The sequence below is a fragment of the Anser brachyrhynchus genome (assembly GCF_964034855.1).
Source record: "Anser brachyrhynchus genome assembly, chromosome: 1".
NCBI lineage: Eukaryota > Metazoa > Chordata > Aves > Anseriformes > Anatidae > Anser > Anser brachyrhynchus.
The window spans coordinates 200,586,286-200,611,561 of NC_137694.1; the positions used below are offsets into that span (position 1 = coordinate 200,586,286).

At 39.0% G+C, this 25,276-nt stretch overlaps 2 protein-coding genes across 9 annotated transcripts; one reads left to right on the forward strand and one right to left on the reverse strand.

Moving 5' to 3' along the window:
- Positions 1–907: 907 nt before the first annotated feature.
- ANKRD49 (ankyrin repeat domain 49) lies at positions 908–3,679 on the reverse strand. Of its 3 annotated transcripts, none has more exons than XM_080571393.1 (3): positions 3,533–3,679; positions 2,693–2,978; positions 908–1,875 (listed from the first exon to the last, which is right to left on the reverse strand). In XM_080571393.1, exons 1-3 carry the CDS (start codon positions 3,640–3,642, stop codon positions 1,417–1,419), a joined length of 855 nt encoding a protein of 284 aa, XP_080427519.1. In that variant the 5' UTR covers positions 3,643–3,679; the 3' UTR covers positions 908–1,416. The 3 variants fall into 3 exon arrangements, with proteins under 3 accessions (XP_080427519.1, XP_080427521.1, XP_080427520.1); XM_080571395.1 differs by having other exon boundaries at positions 3,486–3,580; XM_080571394.1 differs by lacking the exon at positions 3,533–3,679 and adding an exon at positions 3,385–3,487.
- Positions 3,624–25,168, forward strand: MRE11 (MRE11 homolog, double strand break repair nuclease). 6 transcript variants are annotated; one of them, XR_013942620.1, is made up of 21 exons: positions 3,624–3,849; positions 3,965–4,079; positions 4,859–4,991; positions 5,700–5,860; positions 6,428–6,515; positions 7,496–7,637; positions 9,049–9,163; positions 10,295–10,480; positions 10,939–11,110; positions 11,699–11,779; positions 12,264–12,390; positions 14,296–14,399; positions 16,700–16,873; positions 18,769–18,831; positions 19,724–19,940; positions 20,551–20,628; positions 21,411–21,466; positions 21,920–21,987; positions 22,376–22,457; positions 23,560–23,693; positions 24,378–25,029. XR_013942620.1 is itself a non-coding variant. In XM_080571290.1 (21 exons), the coding sequence occupies exons 2-20, from the start codon at positions 4,060–4,062 to the stop codon at positions 23,602–23,604; spliced, it is 2,112 nt and encodes a 703-aa protein (XP_080427416.1). In that variant the 5' UTR covers positions 3,624–3,849; positions 3,965–4,059; the 3' UTR covers positions 23,605–23,637; positions 24,378–25,029. The 6 variants fall into 6 exon arrangements, 5 of the variants coding, with proteins under 5 accessions (XP_080427416.1, XP_080427415.1, XP_080427418.1 ...); XM_080571290.1 differs by having other exon boundaries at positions 23,560–23,637; XM_080571289.1 differs by having other exon boundaries at positions 23,560–25,168.
- The last annotated feature ends 108 nt before the right edge of the window (positions 25,169–25,276 follow it).

Below are 25,276 nucleotides of genomic sequence, written 5' to 3' on the forward strand. Positions count from 1 at the left end.
GGGAAATCCTATAGTACGGTAATTCCTGTGCAATACACTGCTTTACCCTTTCATTACCTGCTGGGCTAACAACATCGTTCAAGTTCTACCAGTATCCTTCCAAACCACTATTGACTGAAAAAGACCTGCCTGCTCACAATAATTATATTGAGATGTATTGTAATGGTGAAAAACTCACTCATTAAATGCTATCATTTGGTAGTGATTTTTGTCTGAAACTTGCACTTGAACCAAGGAGGGGTGGAGAAGACTGGAAGTATACATTATTGGACATTTCACAGCTAAATAATCCAGAGATGTTGATTCTTCAAAACTAGCTGAAAGATTGAGAGATGCAGACCAACACAGTTGATGTGAACAGTAGCACAGGCAAGTTCAACTCTAAAACTTCAAAAATCATAGGATTTTTCACTTGTTAGCAGAAAGGCTGAACTGACAAACAGAAGAAGCAAATTACAATGCCTCTTGTGAAAACACAGAGCATTATTTACCATTTTTCCTGTTAGATAAACCAAATAGCGCTCAGTGCTAAGACTTGGTAAGAACACCTCAGATGAAGAGTCCCAATCCTTAATTGTAAACCAGTGAGATTCTAGTTTGCATGACTACAGAGAGAAGCTGTACTCAAGCGCATTTTAACGGCCTCAAAATCTGGAAAGAAACCAACCAACCCCCACCAACTTCAGTTTGGTTAAGTCATGGCAGTCAAATCTGAGTTTGGGATCCAAAAGATTTGACAGATTTGACTGGCTAGAATTAGCAATACTGGCTGTAACTAATTAGGCACAATAGTATGCTGGCTGTTCATCCACAAACGGTTGAAGTTCCTGGGAATAATTCTTTTGATTTATGAACAAGCAATTGCATCAGTTATTGAGCTTTCAATTAAAAATGACAATAAAATATGTAGGGTTGACAGTTTTATTTTATAATAGGCCTTACAACAGATCACAGCATTTTGTATATCACCCAAATAAGTTACATTCATACTGAGCTTTCATGCAATTTTTAAAAAAATTAAATTTCTGAAAAAATAATTTTCTCTGGAGCTGTAATAAATTTTGTATAACCAAGCCTGAATTCTTTCACATAAATAGTCCAGTTTTCCCTCTTGCTTTGACATTGTTTTGGACCAATTACAAAGTTCCCTTCAAATTTGCACTAATTAAACAGAGACTCACTGAAATTACTGAAATCACTGAGATTTTCTGACTACCTTGATAACAGAAATAACATTTCAAAGTATGAGGGAAACCACTGAGTTGATTTGCAGAAAGTAACCTGGCTGAAGAACACCCAAGTTTCTTAACTGAAAGCCTTGTTGCGAAGGGACAGACCACCACTGACAAGCATGCAGACCACTGCATGACAGACAAGAGGTAGGAAAACCCACATTCACAAGTTTAACCACAACTTTTAAGGGGTCACAGCATTTATGCAGTCTTCTACTATTTCAAAAAGGTAGTGATATACATCAGTCCTCCTAGCGATGTCGAGGGCAGTTTCATCCAGATTATTTTTCAGGTCTGCTTTCACGTAGCGATTCATCAGCAAAAGTTCAAGGGTTTCTCTGCTGTTTTTGTTTCCCGCAGCGATATGCAGCGGTGTCAGCAAGCCGTTTGTCTGGGCGTTGATGTCTGCGCCTTGCTGAAGTAAGAACGAGGCCACTTTCGTGTTGTTCCACTTGCACGCGCTGTGCAGGGGCGTCCAGCCATCCACCGTCTGTGCGTGAACGTCCGCCCCTTGGGCAACCAATTCCCGTGCCATGTCCAAGTGCCCGCTGTAGGCAGCTCGATGGAGAGGAGTGTATTGATCTTCGTCACGAGCATTGATGGGGGCCAGCTTTTCGGAAAGGAGCCTCCTCACTGTACTCAGCTATTGAAGTGAAATGGGTAATTTATTATGAAACTCTAAAAACAAGACATATTGCTTCTGCTGTTCTACCAAACTTTAGATGTTTTAGGAAAAAGCAGTTTCTCTCAGTCTCAGGACTACGTAACACAAAATTTTAAGATGAAACCAGTTATGGTTACTTAAAATAAACAGATATCCAGCTCAGACTGCCACAAAAACACACAACCACGGTTTGCCGCGCCTAGCTTTGGGCATTTAGCTGCAGTGCCTTAGACTTCCCCAATCACTAAGAAACACATGCCTCCACAGAACTACAGGTGGATCTTGTGCGTATAACAAAGGCAATCAATGAAAATAAACACACACATGGGTGTAATAAGCTACCTAACAGGAATCTCCGTTTTATTCTTGGAAGTTAGGGGATAAGAAGTTTTTTATTTTTTCAGTAAAGAGATAGAAAAACAGTCACACATTATCTGTACAAGTAGCTTTGAAGAAAATAAAGTTTCAGATATGCCCTCTCCACCCCAGTTAAAAGGCTTACTTGCCTTGAAGAAAGATTCTGGCATGCTTTTGGTTTATACAAGTTTAAAAACAGCACTGTTATTTTAACTTTGAACTACAATCAAAGTGTTTCTTCTAAAAGCTAATTGACCCAGAAATATTTTAGCATGTGGACTAAAAAGCAAGATGCTTTTCAAAGTGCCTTGCAAAACCTGGATCAAGGTAGTTCAGACAGATAAAGAAGAATACAGGGAAGTTTTTGTTCGTGAAAGAAGCTGTAGACGTCTATTCAGGTTAATATTCCTGTTGGTGATACACTGAATAAATGTCTTACCCGATTGTTTTCGGCTGCCCAGAGCAGCAGTTTCTCTGGATTTTTTTCCATCTTTTTTTCTTGCATTTCATACCATTCCTCGCTTCTCTCTTGTTCATCATCTTCGTCATCCGACTGCCCCGACCAACAGCTCTGCGTGCCCACAGGAATCAAGTGCCTGTGCGTTTCCAGCAGCTCCAGCTGGTTAAAGCTCTCCGTGTACTCAGCTAGCTCGTCGCTGTCATCGTCTCTTTCATCGACGTCCTTTTCAGCGGTATGTTTGCTTTTACTCATTTTTAGGCAGCATCTGCAAGGAACAGAGATATAATAACGTTTAAGTTATTCATGCACTTGTTGAACTCCCCATTAATACTCATGCTACAAAATACCACATAATCCAGTACTAGAAATTATACCAGCTGCAGACTACGCTAGACTACGCATATATTTCATTACCTAAGACCACAAACACCTTATAAACACAAGATTTGGACGAAACGCTTTGTTTTGAAGCGGAGTTTCTGCTTCTCCCCAGAGCCAGGGCCGCCCCAGCAGCCGCCATTTGCCCCTCACGCCCCGGCCCTGCCTCCCGGCCACCACAGCCCTCCAGGGACAGCCCAGGGAGGGCCTCAACACCCACCCCAGCACCTCGGAGGCTCGGTTGGAGCCAGCAGGAGCCCGCCCCGGTACCCCCTCGGCTTCCCCGTCCCTACCCGTACACAGCACCACCGCCTGCCTCAGCGCACCGAGCCCCCACAGGTCTCCCATCCACGCTCACCCCCCCCCCGGCCCTGCTTAGCTTCACCCAGCGCACCTGCCCCTCCCAGCACGGCCTCCCCGAGGGCGGGGCTACGCGCTCACCTGCGCGGGGAGCCCTTCCGGGGGCCCGGCGGGCGTGATTGAAGGCCCGGCCGGCCAATCGCGCCGGCGAGCGAGCCGGGAAGTCTCGCGAGAGCGGCGCTCGGCGCCATGGAGACGGCGCGAGGCGCCCGGGGCCCGCGTTAGGCTGAGGGTGCGTTCGGCTCCGCTCGGCCCCCCTTCGGCTCCCTTCGGCTCCCTTCGGCTCCTTTCGGCCCCCCTTCGGCTCCTTTCGGTTCTCCTCGGTTCTCCTCAGCCCCCAGGCCGCGTGAGGGGGCGGGTGGCGAGCCCGGCTGTCGGTGGGTAGACCAAGCGTTTGGGTTTGTGTTTGTGTTTTTTTTTTCTTTTTTTTTTTTTTTTAGTACAAGACCGAATAATTGCCAATTCAGCTTGCTGTGCCCTTCCTTCTAATCCGTTTATGTTCTCGTCCCTCAGGGTTTGCACGGAATCCGTGAAAACAGAAGGGAACTCTGTGCCCTGCCTCGCTGCGCTGTGCCCGGAGCCCTGTGGCGAGGCGTGCTGGCAGCAAGATGAGCGCCCTCAGCTCGCAGTAAGCTCCTGTCTCTGTGTGCTTCTTCTTTCACATCGGATAACAAGGATTTTGTGCACTGGGAATGAGTTAACAGCTCAGACGTGCGTTTGTGTTTCCCGTCAGGGCCTTCTGAACATCGTACTTCCCTTTGTATTTTCATAATTACCAGTGCAAACGGAGAAGTACAACGTCTATTCCCCAAATTAAAGGCGGAAAACCTGCAAAGTTGCTGGGGGTCAGCCTCTTCTCGCAGATAACTAGCTATAGGACTAAAGGGAATGGCATCAAGTTGTGCCAGGGGACGTTCGGGTTGGAAATGAGGAGACATTTCTTCTCAGAAAGAGCAGTCAGGCACTGGGACGGGTTGACCAGGGAGGTGGTGGGGTCACCGTCCCTGGGGGTGTTCAAGGAAAGGTTGGACGTGGTGCTTAGGGACATGGTTTAGTGGGTGATAGTGGTGGTAAGGGGATGGTTGGACTTGATGGTTGGATCTTGAAGGTCTCTTCCAACCCTAATGATTGTATGATTCCATGATTTAGTTTTTCGTTAGATATCAGCAGCCCTTCACTAAAGCGGACTGATTGGGATAATCTCGTTTTGAAACCAGTTTGTTTGGTCGAGTGCCATTTGCAAGTAATGTAATGAAATGTTTTCAGAGTGTTACAGGAAGGATATCTTGATAGAATTCTATACTAAATCTACTGTGTAATGAATAACTTTGGACAGAACTGCTTATCTTAATCAAGTGTGTTGAAATTCTGAAGTATTCTGCCAACAAATTCTCCTGTTTAATTCAGGGATGATGAAGATACCTTTAAAATACTGATTGCTACTGATATTCATCTTGGCTACTTGGAGAAGGACCCAGTGCGTGGAAATGACACGTTTGTAACTTTTAATGAAATCTTGGAACAGGCTCAAAAAAATGAAGTAAGTATTGCTTTTTAGAAAGTAAAGCAGAGAGACTGTGGAAAACCCGTTCCAACCTGCCAGAAACCACAAAGCTTAGTTCTGCTGTAATCCTTACTAATATCAAACACGTTATTGCAACCAGTTACATTTCTAAAAGAAATGCATATTCCTTCATTCAGATACAGACAGATGTAGAGCCTGAAAAGCTTCTAAGATTTCTTAGTCAAATTATTTGAAATGTTGACTTTTGTATTTTCTATGCTGTTTCAAAAGCTGACCTGAAACTAGTACTCTTTCAAAGTAATGCAAACAGAGGCACTGGTTTCATCCCCCTTGGTACAGTAGCAATGAAAAGATAAAGCAATTCCTCAGGCCCATCAAAGGAAAGGTTCAGGAGCCAATCTAGAGACACTTATTAAAACACTTTGCTGCCTTCTTTAAACACCATCCATTGTTTCTTCTATAGCTCTTCATAAATGGTCTACTAAAAATATATATATATATATATAACTAAATTATTCTGAAAACTGTGTATATATATATAATGTTTGTTTCATGAGAAAATTAAATACCAATATCTACAGCCACAGACTCATTTTATCTAGAAGTCCAGGTATGAGGTATGTGGAACTCCTTAGCAGAATTAATTTAATCGATTTGCTTATAGGTCTTTCAAAGTAATACAAAATGTTGTATTAAAATAATAGAGCTCTTTGTTATATACAGGTGGACTTTGTTTTATTAGGTGGGGACCTCTTTCATGACAACAAACCTTCCAGGAAAACAATACATTCTTGTTTAGAGTCGCTGAGAAAATACTGCATGGGTGATCGTCCTATTCACTTTGAGATTTTGAGTGATCAGGCAGTTAATTTTCAATACAGCAAGTAAGTCCCTTTCTATAAATCATGACACCACGTGTTTCGTTTTCATATGGGGTGAATGTGTTGTGATTTTGTTTTTTAATGCTTTTCCTCTGTGACTGAAACTTTGAAGCTTTAGGCTTGCTTGTATGGGGCAGTTGGTAGGATCGCTTCATCTGTCATCTTTCACTGTTTAAGTCTGTAAAGGACTGTACACCATGTTTTTTGAGAAACTTCTGAATGTGTTGTAATAATTTATATATTTAAGTAAAAACTAGGTTGTATCCTGCAAGTAAACCAACTTAAATGGAGTGTTGTGCTAGAATAAACAGTTCTTTGTGTGTAAATAAAGGCTGCACAACCCAGTCTAAATATATATATATATATGTTTGCTACAATGTTCCTAGTAGGAAGTTCAAGACAATGAATAAGAGTCTTCTTATGCTGTGGAGCTTAAACTTATACATAGCCACTTGGTAATCATTTGTGCCACTGTCGTGTGTTTGTGATGACAGTAGTTTGAAGAGAATGTTGGGAATTATCTGTACACAGATTTGCAGATACAAATTAACTTTACTTCTTTTTGTTCAGGTTTCCATGGGTGAACTACCAAGATGGAAATCTCAACATTTCTATTCCGATTTTTAGTATTCATGGCAATCACGATGATCCAACAGGGGTAATTATTATCCTAGTTATACTGCTGTGTTGCAAAACCAGTATTGTAGAAATACAGGCTTTTATAGAAATACAGTTCGTGGCGAACAGGTTAGTTTTAGTCAGTTGCTCCACTCTGCATAAATATTTTGTGTTTCTTTAGAAGTCCTCTTGATTAGTGACAACAGCTTAAGTGTGGTATTAAAAAGAATTGAAAGAAATTAAGGTATCCATACGTACTATATTAAATTTCTTAGTTTCCATAAACATTGATAATTGGGAACAGAATCTGTTCTTATACCAAGAAGTGACAGCCCTTGTTGTCCCTTGAAAGTTTTGAGAACAAATTATTTCTATGAAGACTGAAAGCCTTTTTCTTAAGGAAAGGAAATTTTGATACTTGGACTTGTGCTTTGATTGCATGTACAACTGAGAGGCGTCTTCAATTACATGAACTTTTATTTTTGAAGAAGAAAAACTAATAATAACTGAAATAATTGTTTGAAAGTAAATATCTAAAACTAAGCACACAAAAAAAGAACATTTGGAAAGCATATTCTGAGTTAAGAATTCTGTGTTTTATATCAAATAGCAGTGTATTGTGGAGATGGGTGTTATAACAGCAAAACTTGAACTTCAGCCTTACTATGAAGTAGTTAGCTTAACCAGATAATTTTCTGTAATACTCTAGAGACTCTGGCTGGGTTTCTGTGTTGGTTTTTGTTTGTTTGTTTGTTTGTTTGTTTGTTTGTTTGTTTTCTCTGAATGAATTAATATTTAATTTCATGTTGTTAAAATGAGGGAAAAGTTGTAATAAGGAAGAAGGCTTTGCTTCTGTAACAGTGAATACTAAAAATGGTAATATATGTGGTGGGGTTTCCAACTGCAGAAGATCTTTAAGAAAAGATGTTCTCTTTCCCTTTTGAGACTGTTTCACTAAGACTTTAAAGGCTAAATAGCCTGTTTACAGATTTTAGATTTGTTTCTTACTATTTTCCACAGGCAGATGCACTGTGTGCATTGGATATTTTAAGCTGTGCAGGATTGGTGAATCACTTTGGGCGTTCAGCTTCTGTGGAGAAAATAGATATTAGCCCCATTTTATTGCGTAAGGGTGGAACAAAAATTGCTCTGTATGGCTTAGGTAAGTGTTCTTCTGCCAGACTGTGGCTCAACTGTTTGTGTATTAACAAAGCTTAACAGCTCTGAAATAAGTTGGAATAAACATCCTGTGCTGCAGTAAACACAAGATGTCTAAGGAAAGGTAAGTTAAGGTGTGTCAATTCGGTGAGAGTGTTGTTGCTTAGAAATGCAGCTGCACCAGCTGTGTCCGTACTTTGTGAGTTTAACATGCTAACCTCTTGATCTCGTGGTCCCATTTTTACAGATTAATCTTCTAATTGTCCCATCTTATTTTCCCTTTCATCTTCCCCTTTACCCTCACCTCTTTGAGTGGTTACATTTGGCCACTTAGAGAGGTTAACTATTAAGGTTTTCACTTCCCCCTTATTTTATGTCCAGTCATGAATGCTTAGGCACTAATTTCCAAGCAACATTTATGGTTGTATCTTAGGTCCTATTTGGCCATGATTCCATGTGTTTGATGAGATACTTTAGAGTTTGCTTTATGTTCTAAGGGTAACGATGAGTGTTCTAATGCCATGGTATAAAAGTTTTCAAAAATCAATTAAATTTCGTATGCCCAAAAGTGCTATTGAGAAACACAGCAACTTTCTAAAGTGGAGGTGTTGCTGTTCGAGAATGTTGGTGAGATTTTTTTTTTTTGAACTTGTTCCAGGATTTTCTACACTCTTGACTCTCTGTGATTTACAGAGCACTTGCTCATGTACAAAAGGTATAAACTCCATATGGGATTTTGTTGAAGTCTATCATAAAAGTTATGTCTGGATGTGGGTTGGTTGCCTCTTCTTTCCCTACTTGCTTAAAAACATTAAGGAAGTAGCTGGTGACAGATAGTTCAGAACTGCTGCATTCTTTTTCCTGCTCTGTGGGAAAGTGTAGACTTTGTAGAATTCATGGTTTATTTCTTGTTTTCTAGAGAATTTCTACAGATGTTTAAGGTCTCGGTAGAATCTGGTTTTCAAGTCCACCATACAACAAAATATACTACTTACTCCATCAACAAGAAAAAAAACAAACCCTCACATTTTTAATTCTGCCCATAGTGTGCTCAGCACAGAAAACTGACAAGAGGCTTTAAACTTGATGTAGTTAACAAAACTGCTTTTAGCAGTTATTTAAAGGTAGATTTCAAGTTCCAAATCTTACTTTCAGAAGCCTGTCTGGTAAAATAAAAAAATTATACTTTATTATGAATTCAAACAGAACAATGCCTTAGACTTCTTAGGTCACGAAAATGAAGATCTGGTCTTGCCACAGAGTTGTATTCCCTATGGTCTTTTTAACAGAGTGGCTAATTAAAATGCTATAAAATAAAGAGTCGATATATACCTCTTGATACCTATCAAGAGTTGATATATTTTTGTGTCATGCATATACCACACAACAATGATGTATCGTTTTGTCCACTACAGGAGCCATTCCAGACGAGAGGTTGTATCGTATGTTTGTCAATAAACAAGTAACCATGCTGAGACCAAAGGAAGATGAGGACAGTTGGTTTAACTTGTTTGTGATTCATCAAAACAGGTACCAATGGATTAGGGTGACCTAAACTTGTGGGGTTTTGTTGTTTGTTTTAATTAAACTGCTTTGGAAAGCATAGTAGGGAAAGTCAGCTATGGTGGCTGGTGCTTCTTGCAAGTAGCTGACTTAAAGATTTTTCCCCTGTAAAAGCAATATTTACAGCTGTTCTCAGAGAAGAATCATCAAGGAAAAGAGTTGAAATAAATGAGTTGGAGATCTTGGGAAATTGCTTCCCAGACTCTCATAGTTGGGGGGGAAGAGAGAGGGTAGGTAGTGTAATATGTGTATAATTAAGTCTTAAGTCTGCGTGTTACAGCTGAAAGAGCAGCAAAATTCTTATGCCATTTTCTATGCTTGTTTGAACTATAATTTCATTAGTGCTGTGTCTTCACTTGCATTCATATCCTTTACGGTGTCTCAGACAGAGGATAGGCAGTGTGTGTTCTTTCTGCCTGCACGCTTCTCCCAGCAGTGTCAGGAGGAACAGGCAGAGTTCTCTTCCAGATTGTTTAATAGAATTTTTCATGAATTTTCCTGAAGTCCTCGTGTGGGAAGTAATGGTGAGGCAGAAGTAAACAAATAGAGCTGGGAACCCTGTGTATTGCTCTCTGTCCAGTAGGCTGAAGGGAACTCTCTCTTACTTCGTTTCGTCCATTTTGTGGAAAGGGATAGAGGCTGGTATGTCCTATATCTTTTTATTTTATCTTTTTTTTTTCCCCTCACCATTTAAAAAACAAACAAACAAAAAAAATTCATGCTATAAAAGCATTCACATCGAAGATAACTGAAAGCTTTGCAAGCCAATTAAAAAGAAAAGGGAGGTCCAATGAGGGAAGTAGAAAAGAGTGAGCTTCATCCAGAACAGAAAAAATGCTACTGAAAACCTTCCCTGTGCAAATTAACTAACTTTATGGTTTAAATCTGTAAGTTGCCTTTTTGTTTACCCAGACACTTCAAATAATTGCATAAGGAAAAAACCTTGAAGAGTAGCTGATGTGAAATGTATGTCAGATATTTTTGCTGGAGCTTCTCTATCGCTTTAAGTCACACCGCTGGTTTTCACCTCCTTCGCTCCCCACCTGTGCTCACCCGTGACTGTACACATTCTAATTATTCTTCTCTTTTCTTGTACAGGAGCAAACATGGAGCCACCAACTACATTCCAGAGCAGTTTTTGGATGACTTTATTAATCTTGTTGTGTGGGGTCATGAACATGAGTGTAAAATAGCTCCAGTCCCAAATGAACAGCAAAATTTCTATGTTTCTCAGCCGGGAAGTGCGGTGGTGACATCTCTGTCCCCTGGAGAAGCTGTGAAGAAGTGTGTGTGTTTTTATTTATTCTTTTGTTGTTTACCTCTTGCCTTCCATGTGTTGTGTTTAGAAATATAAAAAGAAAAATACTTTTATTAAGCATAAATGGATTTGTGTTACAGTGTGGATTAACATCAGTGTGACATAACAAATGAAGTAGATTGAATCAGTGCCTGGGATAAGTTTGGTTTGTTTAGAACTAAACCTAACGTTTGAAGCAAATGTAACTTATCCAAGAGGGGTTACACCCAGATAAATTGGAATACATGAACTGTGTACATCTGCTTATATAAAGAACAAACACAATCTGAATATAATGGGATTGAAGTTGGGCAGTGCCAACCCTGAAGTAGATATCTGAGAACTTGCTATAGCTTTTAAGTTTTGGCCCCTGTAAAATAAACATAAATTTAGGACAGGTTTTTGTAGTGGAAGATATAAACTTCAGAGAACTTTCTCTTCCTAGACACATCGGTTTGCTGCATGTTAAAGGAAAAAAAATGAAAATGCACAAGATTGCTCTGGAAACAGTGCGAACATTCTACATGGAGGATGTTGTCCTAGCTGATCATCCAGATCTTTTTAATCCTGACAATCCTAAAGTAACTCAGGCAATACAAGCATTCTGCATGGAAAAGGTAACTTGTAATGCTAATGGTTTATGGATAACAGCATGTGGGCAGGGAAGGTTTTAAGAGGGGAAGATAAACCTTATTTCTTTTCCAGTGTTATTTGAGACTGAGTTAAGCAGTGTTGCCACCAGAGGCCAATTCCGTGATACTCACTGCAGCTTTGGCCTCCAGACTAGGATGACATAGTAAAGCAAGCTGTAACCACTTGGGGGGGGGGGGGGGGGGGGCATGTCATCTTTCTACAGAAACTCCTACCTGAGGATGGGACAGTGTTAGATGTGCCCTTTGGAACCACCGTAAATACATGCACCTAAACCCTGGGAGCTGGGCTGTGCAGTGTGAAATGGCCCAAGTGACTAAGGCAGTTTCATTGATTGCTCTCAGTTCTTAGGTCTGTATTTGACTCTTTCTGCTTTTCCCTGGAACTGGAACTCGAGCAAAGGATAGTGGCTACAGAGTAAAATAGTATGAATGGTCACTGATGTAGGTGCTGCTGGACTAAGCTGTATTTCAAAGATAAGCAAGTTATATTTGAAGGGTTCAGGCGTCTTTATGAGGGTAAAGTGGAACTGAAATCCTCCTTCTGCTTCGTAGGTTGAAATGATGCTGGATAATGCAGAAAGAGAACGCCTAGGAAATCCACGCCAGCCGGAAAAGCCTCTCATAAGATTACGAGTAAGACGTTCCGTTTGGGTTTTGTTTTTGAAAAGTCACTGTGAAAAGTTTCAAAGCAAAATCATGCTTACTGTATAAATACGTAGAATTTCTTACTGTCTACAGGCAAATACAAACTGCTTTAATACCTTGACTCTGTTAACCTGTGATATAACCAACATTGCATGGTAAAGAATGAGATTGTTCATCAGTGTACTTCATTGCAGGTCTGAGTAAGGTGACCAAGATTATTATTTTTTAAGTCATATTGTCCTGTGTTGGTTCCTAACCTATTATATGAAAGCTTTCCTTAAGGATAGTAAATGGAACAAGTTATGAATCTGGACTCTTATTAGCTATTCTCCATGGCATGATAAAGTATTAATTTTAGGCTGATTTTTTTTTACTTTAATTTTTGCTTTGAAGGATAACAAGCTTGCTTGCTTTGCTTGGCTTCTCTTTTTTCTGTTTGTTTCCTTTTTTAATTCTTTCAATCCTCCCTTAGGTTGATTATACAGGTGGCTTTGAGCCATTCAGCATCTTTCGTTTTAGCCAGAAGTACGTGGATAAGGTGGCTAACCCAAAAGACATCATACACTTCTTCAGACGTCGTGAGCAAAAAGCAAAAAATGGTAATTTGAAAGGAAGGAATCATTCCCTTTCCTTGATTTTCATTTTTCTTCTATTGTTTCATTACCTAGCCATTACTAAACCATGTTGTTTACCATCTAATGGGTTACAGGAGGAGTAAAGATATATTGTCCTAATTAAGGGTAAGATACTGCACAAGTATCTCTGTTCTATTCCAAGTGATTCCTGGGTTTGTCTAAAAATTCTGATATTCATCATGGGATCTTTATGATAGTTACTGCTAAATAATTCATTTCTCTTTGGCCTCAAATCTTACTGAGTTGCCTGTAGCCCCATATCAGGCTGAATTATTCCATGACTCTATGACGATTGCCATGAAAGGAATTAAACATCTCGCTTCTGGAACTTCTCAGAAGGAGATGGTTGGCTTTGTTTTTTTTCCTACTCTGTAGGAAAAAAGGTAGGTGGTGTTCTTTTTTCTTAATTTTATTGACGTAGTAAATAATTAATTTGTTCATTTACGCCTGAAATGCTAATAGGGTGGATGTGCTTCAGAGTTGTTTTTATATTTAAAAAAGTCCAAATCATAGAATCTGATGTGTGGCGTGAATGTACGGCAGCATTTTGTTTGCCCTAATCAGTCGTGTGTTTGAGGTGCTTTCGGCTTTTCAGCATGTTCCAGGTATGTCTCCATTCAAGCATTTTTGCAAAACAAATAATAGCTGTTACTATTGTGCCTTTTCTCACTGTGCCTAGAATTTTTAATAAATGGTTCATAAACGTTGCCTAATTAGTGGATTTGTAGTAGTCACTAATAAAGGTACAGCTTGCACAAGAACATACTGTGCTAATCTAAAGAACTGGTAATATTGCACATCAGTGCATTGTAAGTACTGCGATTCCACTGATAGTTTTTATTTACATTGTCAGTTTTGTAAAGTTCAAAACGTGATGGCCCATAAATGGAAACTGCTTTTAGTGAAGGTTTTTTAATTATGCTGTGTTGCTCTTGTTTTATTTTACTTTGTGTTTTTTTTGACAAGTTAAATAACTTCATCAACATTTGCAGAACACAAGGTAGCTCTCGCATCATGTTTTATCTATACATTTTCGTTTCCCTGCTTAATGTGCATCCTGGCTTCAGAAAGGAAATTTAAAAAGAATGCCTTGGTTCTCTGCGTTACTTTATATGATAACTTCTACAAGTGAGGTGGCTAATAAAACAGTCAAAATTGCCTTTACATGTGTACATAACGCTATTGGTCAGTGCAGAGTGATGTTTAGACTTAATAGTTCAGAAGTTATTATTGTTTCTTTTGTAATGCTGCTTATATACCAAGGCTAACAAAACAGCATTTAGTGCTTGCATGTGGCAAATGTCTAGAAACAGGTTGCAGTCATTTGAGAGTACTTTTCACGGCGTACAGTAACCTCAGTTGATTCTGACAGTCATTCTTCCGTTATTCCTACCTTGTTTCCTGGGAGTGCAGGACAGCCTCAGTGAGCCGTGAACCTTTTCTACTCAAAACCAACCAGCAGGCTTTGGAGGACAGTTTCTTCTCTAGTAACAGAGTTACTCATAAAAAGTCCCTTGTGCTTTGACGCATTTTCAATTCTCTTCCTGTCCTGATCTTCCAGAGTTCACTTATAATAACCTTCAGGATGTAGTGCTCAGCTTCTAATTCCAGACATTTTGTAGTTAGAAGAACCTTTTTTAACTCCTAGAGATGTACAAGACAACTACAACTGTTGTATCTGTCAAGTTTACCTGTTTGCATAGAATAGTGTACTGTTTGAATAATAAGCCTTTACATATAAAAGGGACCATGGTTCTTAGAGGCCTGTATTAATCTTTTTTCCTATTACTTTCATTGGGATAATAAACACAAGCTGGAAACTCCTACGTGAACGATGGCTAACAGTGTGACTATGCTTTTCTGTTTTAGGAAGCAATATTAATTTTGGAGACCTGGTCAGCAGACCCGTTTCTGATGGGATGACACTGAGAGTGGAAGACCTCGTAAAGCAGTATTTTCAGACAGCAGAGAAGGTATCCTTACACCTTTTATGAATTCCCTATATAACTGTGTGTGTATTCCCGGGTAAAGCATATGCCTTAGGTTAACAAGTAATTGTTGTGTACAAAGGGTGTAGGATATGTGAACATACGCTGTTTTGATAACATCGTGGTAACTCTTCATGTTACTTGCAGTGCCTGTGCTGCACTAACGGATGCCTCCTGTTGTTACAGGAGGAAAGTGTGAGGCAGCATGCTCTGAGAAGCTACCTTAATTTACTGTGGGGTGATTCTGAGGCCATACCAGTTACTTTTACCAACTCAGAATGATTTCTTACGTTGCAGTCTATTTGCATCCTCAGGCGTAGTGCAGTTCGACATTAAAGCAGAGCAGGGAGGACAAAGAAAGCACCTGATAGTTTTCTTTCTTCCCACTCTTTCGTTAAACCTGATTTATTCCTTATTCCTGTCTGCAGGGCTGCAAAGTCTCAGAGGTAAAAAAATAATAATCAGTGAGTCAGCCACCCAAATGCTTGATCTGAATGATCAAGCATAACTTTCAGAAGCTACTTCAGAACATGCTTTACAGAAGGTTATTAGAATACGGAAGGGTTCCTGAGGTAAAGATCCCCAATTTTATATCATCATGCCTAATGTTAAACATACATTAGGGGCCTTTATTAGGATGGCGTAAATTATGCCCTGGAAGGGCTACTTGCCTTTTGAATATGATAGGGAACATAACCCAGGGTGAGTAGTGCAGAAGTAGGTGCTATTTCGAATGTAAGCCATCCGTAAATCCCATGGGGAGGAGAAGCAGGGTCAAACACAGGGTACTGTTTTTGTATCCGTGAAAAATAAGTTTGATTTTAATCTATTTGCCCCCCTTACTCTGCAAAAATTGTCCCTCTTACACCATTCAGCACCTACAAAGACTTGAAAGAATCCGCCAGTGTTCCAGGAAGGCTTGCAGTAGGGGAATAATACATTTTAAGTTAACATTGGTTATTAAGGAAGGTGGGGTTGAGGTGTTTGTTGCCCCAATGTGATTTTAGGGGTCTTAAACTTTGTGTTAGGATAGCTTGTGCTTCACGCTTTGTAGGCACCTGATCTTGTCTGGTTAGGGAAACAAACGAATCCTTGCACCCTGAGGTGGCACAGAGCTGTAGATGGATGTTCACAGTGTGTTAAACCAGAAATATCTGACACGTAGGAAACTTCAGTTCCATTGTTGCTGGTAAGTCAAGGCCTGGGAATTAAGATTATTTTTTTTCCTTCTGAAGGAGGGGGAGAAACACACCACCTACTGAAGAAACTTTAATTGCTGAAAGTCAACATTAACATTCTGCATCATTACAGCCAGTTTCTCTTTTGAGACATGTTACTATTTTGTAAACTTATTTTATAATAGCTTTAAAATTTATTCCCCTGTTAAGCATTATGTCAGGGAGGGTTTTACACTTCTGATGCGACTGACAATACAATTCCTAAAGGACATGTGGAAGGATCAAACATCATTAAGAAGCGTATATAATGCTTATTACCAAGAAATTATCTAACAGACAAAAGAAACTGCTATTTCAACATCACTATCCATATGGGGTTGCTTTCCAGAATGTCTCCTCTTACTGTACGGGGGAGGAAATGTAGAGAGGAGGGCAGCCTTGAAACACCACTAGTAGCTTCTGTTACTTTTACTAATTAGTGTCTCTGGTAATGTCTTGATGTAGAGTATTTTGATGAATATCATGACTTGATGAACGAGTGAGAACTATTGGTATTTACAGAACTTGATTTCAATAGAGTAGACTTCTTCTTAAAGCTCTTAATGCTTTGTAATAATTTGCCCAGCTCCGTAACTACCAATTTTTACTCTTAAAATGTTACAGTAAAACTAAGTAATTTAACGTTTGTAATAATTCAGTGCCTGTTTTTAATAGCTTTTTATGTCTTTGCAAGTCTGTCTTAGTTTAGTTTATAAAAGAGGGTTGGACTAGGAAAAAATAGATTAGCTTCTTTCTCAGTAATACATTTCAGACATTATTTTGGGTATGACTAGCATCATCATTTCTTTACTGTTTATGAAATGTTTTGTCTTTGACTAATCTGAAAAATACTCTGCTAAGTTAGGTGTAACACGCTAGTAACAAAAGAATTGTAACTGTATTACGAGGAGTAATGTTTGCTTATTGCTGTGCTATTTTCTGATTGAAATCTTAAATACAGGTTACTTGGTTTGAAACCAACCAAATGTACTATTTAGTTGGAACAACAGGAATATTTCTCACATTCTTTGGCACATACTTAACAAACTGTTTTCCCCTTTTATAAAGAAAGTACAGCTTTCACTTCTAACGGAAAGAGGAATGGGAGAAGCAGTGCAGGAGTTTGTGGACAAAGAGGAGAAAGATGCTATAGAAGAGCTTGTGAAATTTCAACTAGAAAAAACACAGAGGTTTCTTAAGGAGCGTCACATTGATGCAGTGGAAGAAAAAATAGATGAGGAGGTAATATTCTGTTACTTTTAACTCTTTGGAAAAGAGATCAAGACAGATGGTAGAGAAGTTGGTGCACAAAGCTGGTTTAATAGCTTTGCCTGGGTGAAGGGCACGTGTGACACTTGCCTCTCATTTTCTGGAATGAGTGTGGTAAATTTCAGATGCATATTTTAAAAGCTTGTGTTAAAAGTGTGTTTTACGGTATCCTTATACTGAGTTTTGCTTTATTTGTGCATGCATGAATAAAAAAAAATGTATGTCACTAATGTACGTAGAACTTGCTCTCTGGCTGTGTGCAAGCACTTACTCGTATGTGCTATTTCACTGCTATAGTAGCAATGGTAGATGAAAAAGGAAAACATAAATCAATTCCTTCATTTCTTGAAGGGCTGGGGCTACACTGACCGCTTATCTCTGGTGTGAGGAAAGATAGTAGATTTAATCTGTTCTTAGTTTTTCATATTGTCTGGGAGAAAGTAAACAAACGGCACAAACATAAAGGAAACTTATACTTCAGGTGCTTTGCTGGTTTCTAGCTGCTTGCAGCTTGTGGTCTCTCAGAGCCAGACCTGGTGTCTGTGTAGCTAGTAACCCTTCATAAACTTCTCTGACAACTTGTGGAATTTCCTTGTAAGCTAATATTCAAGCAGGGTAGGACAGGTCACTGTGTAGTATAAATTTGCACTGTGTTTGCACCAATAATTTGGTGGGGAACTGAGGGGAGAAATGTTCTGCCCACCTGGTCTCTAGCTGGTTGCTTTAATTCATGAGGGGTCTAGAGACAGTAGTCAGCACCTGTAGGTTTTTGATGCCACCTTTGTGTTGGTTTTTTTATTTGTTTTTGGTTTTTGTCTTCTGATCCAATATCTTCTTTCCCTCTGTTGTGAATTATCTCCGGCAGGCAGTTAGGGACCACAGCTGCTCACTCTCTTCCCTTCTCTGGGATGGGAAGAGAATTGGAAAGGTAAAAGTCAGATAACTCTAGGGTTGAGATAAAGACAGATGAATAGGTAAAGCAAAAGCTGCATGTGCAAGTGAAGCAAGATAAATAATTCATTCACTACTTCCTGTCAGCAGGCAGGTGTTTAGCCATTTCTGGGTGTGCTTCACTTCATCGTGTCTAATGGTTACTTGGGAAGACAAACACTGGAACTCCAAACATCCCTTCTTTTTTTTTTTTTCTTTTTTTTTCTGCTCAGCTTTTATCGTTGAGCACAGTATCATGGCATGGGACATCCCTTTGGTCAGTTTGGGTCAGCTCCTGGCTGTGTCCTCTCCCATCATCTTGTGCACCCCCAGCCTCCCCACTGGCAGGGCAGCAGGAAAAGCAAAAAAGACCTTGATTGTGTGTAAGCACTGTTCAGCAGTAACTAAAACATGGGTGTGTTATCAACACTGTTTTCATCAGAAATCAAAAACGTAGCACCATAATATAAATAAAATTAACTACCCCAGCAAAAACCAGTATACAATCTCACCCATTGGAACTTTGCTGTACTTGACAAGTCAAGCTATCTTAGCTGTACATACATCATTGTTTCTCCTCCTGATATCATTGCTTTTGAACTTGCTTCTTCATCTCTGCCATGTCTTTACAGGTATTCATATTTCACTGTCCCTTACTGTCTAGTTACTCTGCTTCTCCTGAACGTGGTATCTCATGTGCCAATTTTCTTCTTTCCAGTGGCGTAGTTACAGGAGAGTTACTAACAGAATGTGAGATTCTTAAACTGTAGCATCACCTATAACATAGTTAGTGTGAAAAGGCTCTGAACAAATTATTCAGTTATTGTACTCTTCCTCTTTCATGGGAGGTTGACTTTAATTCAGAGATCAAGATGTACTGCGTTTTGGTTATTGTGTGAAATGAACTGTTATTTTGATGGGAACTTTTCTTTATTCAGGTGCGAAAATTTAGGGAGTGTAGAAGAAAAAACGCCGAAGAGGAGGATGAGGAAGTTCGTGAGGTAACTCCTTTGAGTTTTGGACTTAGATTGAAGAATGGAGTAGTGACTTTTGCATATGAATGAAGTGACTGACGTCAACCATGCCCAAAAGTGTCTGTCTGCTTAGGGCAGATTAGAAGTTTTCTCAAAATCATCCTTTGTATAATATGTGCCCAAGCTACTGCTCAATTTGGCCTTTGAAATCCCTTTTCTTGTCAAAATTTGTGAACCTGAAGGTTCAGTTGCCCTTGCTTTGAACCAGGTGGCTGACCTTCAGAGCTCTGTCAGCTTAAACTGTACTGCATCACCAGTAGAGATGTGGATGGGAGTGATCTTAACAGAAGAAGTTGGTACTGTTAGTGAACCTGGTGGTACTATTGTCCTTATCAGCAAGCCAGATCGTAGATATTCCTGAGATTGGTATCTAGGTGTCGTATGTCTTTGCAAAGAGTTCCCAACCACTGACAGCACTGGTGCTCCTTTGTTTTTGTAAGCTCTGTGGCACTAGAGTGAAATTTTTGAGCAAAAGAATGCCTGTGGTGAGATTCAGCTCTGCTAATCTCATATCTTCATGGGAAGTAGTTGTCTAAGCACCCACTGTCTTCAGTGGAGTCCAGAGGGTGTGTTATCTCAGGTGTACGTAACCAATATAGGATGGCAAATTGCTCACCAAACTGCTGACCGTGTGGAGTTTGGTGAACAACCACATTAACCAGCTCCACAGCTAAGAGCTACACATCTAAGTTAAACAGAATAAATACTTCTCTGGCATTTTGAGAGATTTCCTTGCCTCCCATAAAGCTGTGGATTTGGATCTTCTACGCCTCAGCTGTTGAATCCTAGCTGTGATAAACAGCGATGCATTTTATCACTGAGGATTCTTTTTCCTCCAGCACTTATTGTTGCATTTCAGGCAATGACCAGGGCTAGAGCTCACAGATCTGAAGACGCAGTTCTTGTGTCAGCCTCCAGTGATGAAGAGCTCATGGATACAGGGGCGAAGGCCTCCGGTGATTCAGATGATGACCTTCCTGCAACAGTGACTCGAGGAAGGGGTCGGGGGAGAGGTAGGGCAAGAGGTGCAAGAGGACAAAATTCAACAGTAAGAGGGTCGTCTCGAAGGGGAAGAGGTAAGAAAAAATTCCTTGCATTATAGTTGCTGACTTTTTTCTTTTCCTTAGAAGGGGACTCGTCTGTTGCTTAAGAACTCCTATTGGAAAAATAAAATTCTCAAATATTTTTGGTACCGTATGACACACAGATGACTGCCTTCCAAGGCCTAAGTTGTGACTTTTTCACAGTGTGATTAAACTAAAATTATCTTTCTTTGCAGCTATGGAGACATAGTAGACTCATAAGAGATCCATTATTGCGAGGTCTGTGCTATGAAGTGCATGGATAGATCTCTGTTGCTGCTAATAATATGCAACATTATGCGTTTGATCAGAATAGCGAGGAGGTACAGATTGTCTCTTTCTTAATACAGCTTACAAGAGACTTTATTATTGCTGGTGATTGAAGAAATGGGATGTGTTTCCTAAGCAAAATGAATTAAAGAGCTCCTTGGCTGTGTGTGATTGTGTATTTTACGGGGATAGCAGTACTTCCGTTATGGCAGCCTATTAAATATAAATATTTAATATAAATATTACATCGCACAGGAAGGGGGAAAAAACTTTATGGGGAAAAAAAAAAAAAAGAGCACTGAACAGATTTGCATGTTGTTCATTGTTCCTCCAGGAAACACTAGCCAAGAGTCAGCTACTAGCAGCAGAACCTACAAGTCTGTCCCTGCCAAGAATAAGTCGATCATGGATGGTAGGCCTGTGTTCTGCCCGTTGCTCTGATCTGCTCTCATATTGTAATTGAAGGTGTTTAATGGTGAAGTGCCTTAATTGTCTTTATTTCTCTGAGTCCAATTCAGTTGGGAGAGATTATTTTTCTTTCTAATGAAATAAGATAACTAACAGTGGTGAGAGAAAGTAAAGAGTAGTTAGGTCCTGCTGTTGCCAGCGGTAAAATGAAATGTGCTGGGAATATCTGACTGGATTTGGGAATAGGCAACATCTTTCTGTGTACTGTATGCATTTTTTTAAAGGAATAAACACGGAAAGAATGTGACTTAAATCATCCTTTCTATGCAGAATATTTTCAGTAGTTAAAAAGCTTAAACTTGACTGATGTTTACAAGTTCAGTAAGCTTTAAGAAAAATGCATTTAGTCTTCTCTTGTAGTAGGTTTTAGAAACACCAGTTTGTAGTAGGGAAGAATAACATACCTGCAGTTTAAGCCACATCTGTGAGAGCAGCCCTTCCTTGCTACAGAGGGCAGGCTCTGAGGAAACATCTTAGGTAATCTGGGTATTATAGGAAAAAAGAAATACTGCTCATAAATCCGTACGTGAATCCCACACAAAATACCCAAAGGTGTATCCAAAATTTATGTTTGGTTTGGGGTTTGTTTGCTTGTTTTACTTTTGTGACTTTTTTTCCCTTCAGAGGAAACAAACACTGAGCAGGTTTTCTTTAATGAAAATAATGATGTAACATTGCATTTTATTACATAAGCACTTTGAAAATACTACATTTATTTTATTCTAGCCTTTAAGTCTTTGAAAACAGAGCCCTTCCAGAATTCATCTAAATCTTTCTCTGAGGTAAGAAGCATCCTGCAGGAGTGAAGCTACCCAGCTACTGCCTTTTGCTCTCTTCTCATTTGAAAAATAAATACATGGCCAAAATGTTAGCCCAGCCCAGTAGATGTTCCCAAGCTATTGGTTCCAGCTGCAAAGTTCTGCATGCTAATTTGTAGACCCTTCTTTTGGTGCAGGGTCTATTTGAGAAATACAAAGACCATGTTCTACTTCTGACCATAGCCTAAGGTACAGAGAGTATATACGTGAGTGGTTTTTGTTTTTTTTGGAATATCAAATGATTGTTTGCACATTATATAGTTTTACTCTGAAGCCCTCTCAAGTGTATATTATAATTAAGTAGTAACTTTTTCTAAAAAATTAAATTATATAGTTACGTGATTGTACTACAGAATTATGTAACTGTTTTTGAATAAGTTCTATGAAAAAGCTTTAAAAATGGTATCTGTTTTTCAGGATATTATAGATGATGACTCAGATCTAGAAGACATTCGTATCACTCCTTCTTCCAAAGTAAATCAAAGGTTCGTGTGTTTACTTGGTCAGTGCTACCATGACTGCCTTATTTCTTGTTGGTAATTGACAGAATTCAGGGATCTGATACAGTACCTGAAAAAATAGATTTATTTTTTTTAATTCATAACATTACTTAAAGAACTTATGTAGTTTTGTTGCCTATTAATGTGGGTGATCTTCATATAACAATAAGTTGGTCTACTGACTGGGGTAAGCTAGGTAAAAGTATCAGAATTTGTATGGAAGTTTGAGAATTTGAATCGTTCTGTGCATTATTTTTTCTGTTCAGTATTGAATTCCATATTGATGGTCCAAATCTAAGTTGAAGGGAAATTTATTAAAAATGTCTGGTATTTGAGAACATGCTGATAATTTTTTTTGTTTATACGTTTCAAGGTTCTCAACTACATCTTCATTTAGTAAAAGAGGTTCACAAAGCCAAACAACATCAAGAGGAGTTGATTTTGAGTCAGATGAGGTATGGTATATAGTGGCCTTTTTGCATGTGTGTGTATCTGAATTTCTATAGCTTATTTTTTTGAAGCCATTTAAACAAAAAATTTCCAAGTAAAATTATTATATTTATTTTTTCCTATCAGGACTAGATTATTATTACCTGCTTTAATTAAATATATACATAATCATAAAAAATAAGGCTAAAAGGGACCCCAGGAAAATATCTAGGCTTTTTTGCCTTCAGTTCTTCATCAGTTAATTGTCACTCCTGAAATGTCTTCAATAAGTTAGATTGACTGGGGAAGAAGTAGTTGTAATCTCTTCTAGTACATGGCTTTGTCCTTTCATTTCTTTTATTTTACTCTTTTAAAAAGGAAGACTTTCATGTTTTTTTGCATTTAAAAATGGCTGTTTTTCAGGGCTCTTAACTGCTTTATTGTTGCACATTATCAAAATACACTTCAAAAAAAGACAAACAAACCCTACTGTCTTCAGGTTTAAAAAATCTGTTCTTGCAGTATGTATTTGTACTGCTAGGAAAAGTGTTTTTTTCATAAGTAAATGAGTACAACATCTGTTCACAGTTTTGCACTGAACACACATTATGTTAGACAGCAGACCGTCACGTACAGTCAGGTTCACACCCTTAACAATGTCAGTGACCACTTCAGAGGTGATGTATTCTTATTCTTCTCTCCGCTATGCTGTCTCTTCTTCTTGTACCTGAAATACGCAATTACGTTTGCTTGAACATGCAAGAAGAAATTTTATTTTTGATTCATGCAAACGTCAGTAAACCATGATGTCTGATATGTGCATGGATAAAACTTGACTGAAGTATATGCTGCTCAGAACAATAACGCTTTTCTAGGTTACATCTGCATTTCAGAGCAACCACTCTGACCACACTGACTTAAGCTCAGTTTCTATTTTCTGCACATTTGTCTCTTAGACATTTAAATTGATAGATAATCTCCTTGATATCAAAAACAATAAAAACAAGTTTGTCAGAGAACATGAAATGAAGTGACCTGGCTTTCTAGTTTAATCTAAAGATAACTTTGCTTTTTGTGACTTGGAATCCATGCTAGTTCTAGTAATGCCTATCTGCTTACAAATTGCAGGATGATCCATTCCAAAGCGCCACGACATCACGACGAAATAGATGAATGCTGTCTCACTGTAGAGGAGAGACCACGAAAGTTAGTGAAGAAAATGGAAAGTAGTATGCAGGGCATACTCCATATGACGTTTCTCTGTAAATGATGGTTTGCCTTCGATCTTCACTTGCATGAAATGTTTTGGTTTTGTTTCGGTGGCACCAAATTTGGTATAATTTGGGTGTTATGTTGCTTTTAGGACATTAGACTAGAACATCTAATATTCTGAAGTATTCCCTGAAACTAAATTCTTTCTAAAACTTCTAAAAACTTGTTTTCTTTTTGGGAGGAAAATGTAAATAACATAATGGGATCTTTTATAGAAGACTCCCTTGGACTTGATTTTTTTCATAGCTGTGAATCTTTAGTAGTATACAAGTGTGGATATGGACATGGACTCAGCCAGCAAAACAAAAGTTGTATTTACTTGCAGTTTTCTACAGTTACAGATGAAAACTCTGAAGAGTAATAGTTTAATCCAAAGTTACAGTTTCCAGTAATAAAGCTGGAAAATGTTCTAATACTTCCAACTTAATGGTAGGTTTAGTTCTCCTGTTACACTGTTACTAAATGTCATAGTATGCAGGAATGACTTCTGCTGTATAATTCAAGAACTGCCAAAGAATTCAGATAGAATTGCTTTGTTAGTGTTTACCCTCTTAATAAGATGTCAGAGCTAGGACTTTACAGCTTCACAAGGAATGCTGCTTGGAGAATAAAGCAGTGAGCCAGTAACAGGCAAGTCACTGCCTCTTACAGTTTTCTTTGCTGATGTTTTTCAGGTACCTTGCCTCAGCCATCCTAAAATGTCATCACTGTTTTTCCAAATGTTTCTCCAAATGAGACTTTTAAGAGAAGATCCTGTACTCACGCTGGGGGAACCACACCTTCTGTTGAAGGAGCCAAGACCTAGGCACGCTTCTCCTTCCCCCTTTCCCCACTCCCATAAAAATGATGTTATGCAGCTACAGCCTTTAGAGCTAATCAAGGAATAGGCTAGAAGCGTTCATCAGCTAACACCCCAGCATGTCAGAGAAATACCAAATACAATGGGTAACTGAAGCCATACTTCTGCATTTTTATGTTCTCCGTCAAAGAGATGGGATTGGGCATTTATGTTGCTCTGGCTCTTGCTGAGCATGACTGTCGTTACTTTGTCTGCATATATGCTGTAGCAGAGCATGTCCCTTGAGCTTCCTGAAGACTTCCATAAAAACGATCAAGACCATCAAATTTCTAGTGTAGAGCTCAGTAACTTACAAAGAAGTGCAGTTGCATAATGCATCAGGAAATCTGATGTCTGACCCTTTGGTTGAGGGCTATCAAAGCTCTTACAATGTTACCTATGCAATTAAAAAGCTGCTGTAAATGCCCTCCAGGATGGGGGTTGTGGTTTTTGTTTCGTTTTTAATAAAACTATTTCTGTTAAGTAAATTCTGAATGTCAGTGGTATGGAGTGCTTTAATCTGAGGGATTGAGTTTTTAAAAATACTGTGGTTCTTCATGTTGCTATCCAAATTAAACCTGTTTTGTTACTAAAATAAAAAAAATAAATCACCCCATTTAAAATTACTAAGGAGATTCCGTCTCTTACGACTGCAGGCGTATCCTAGGCAAAGATTTCAGCCAAATACGTAGGATTAATGAGAATCGTTTCAAAGGTTCTTTCTGACTCTTTCAC

Excerpts from the sequence above, each read along its gene's own strand:
- ANKRD49 (XM_080571393.1), bottom strand. The coding sequence starts at position 3,642 with ATGGCGCCGAGCGCCGCTCTCGCGAGACTTCCCGGCTCGCTCGCCGGC. Across the intron at positions 2,979-3,532 it reads CGGAAGGGCTCCCCGCGCAG|ATGCTGCCTAAAAATGAGTA; the intron begins GTGAGCGCGTAG and ends TGTTCCTTGCAG. Across the intron at positions 1,876-2,692 it reads GGGCAGCCGAAAACAATCGG|CTGAGTACAGTGAGGAGGCT; the intron begins GTAAGACATTTA and ends TCACTTCAATAG.
- MRE11 (XM_080571289.1), top strand. The coding sequence starts at position 4,060 with ATGAGCGCCCTCAGCTCGCA. Across the intron at positions 9,164-10,294 it reads TTTGTGATTCATCAAAACAG|GAGCAAACATGGAGCCACCA; the intron begins GTACCAATGGAT and ends TTTCTTGTACAG. Across the intron at positions 16,874-18,768 it reads AAGAAAAAATAGATGAGGAG|GTGCGAAAATTTAGGGAGTG; the intron begins GTAATATTCTGT and ends TTCTTTATTCAG.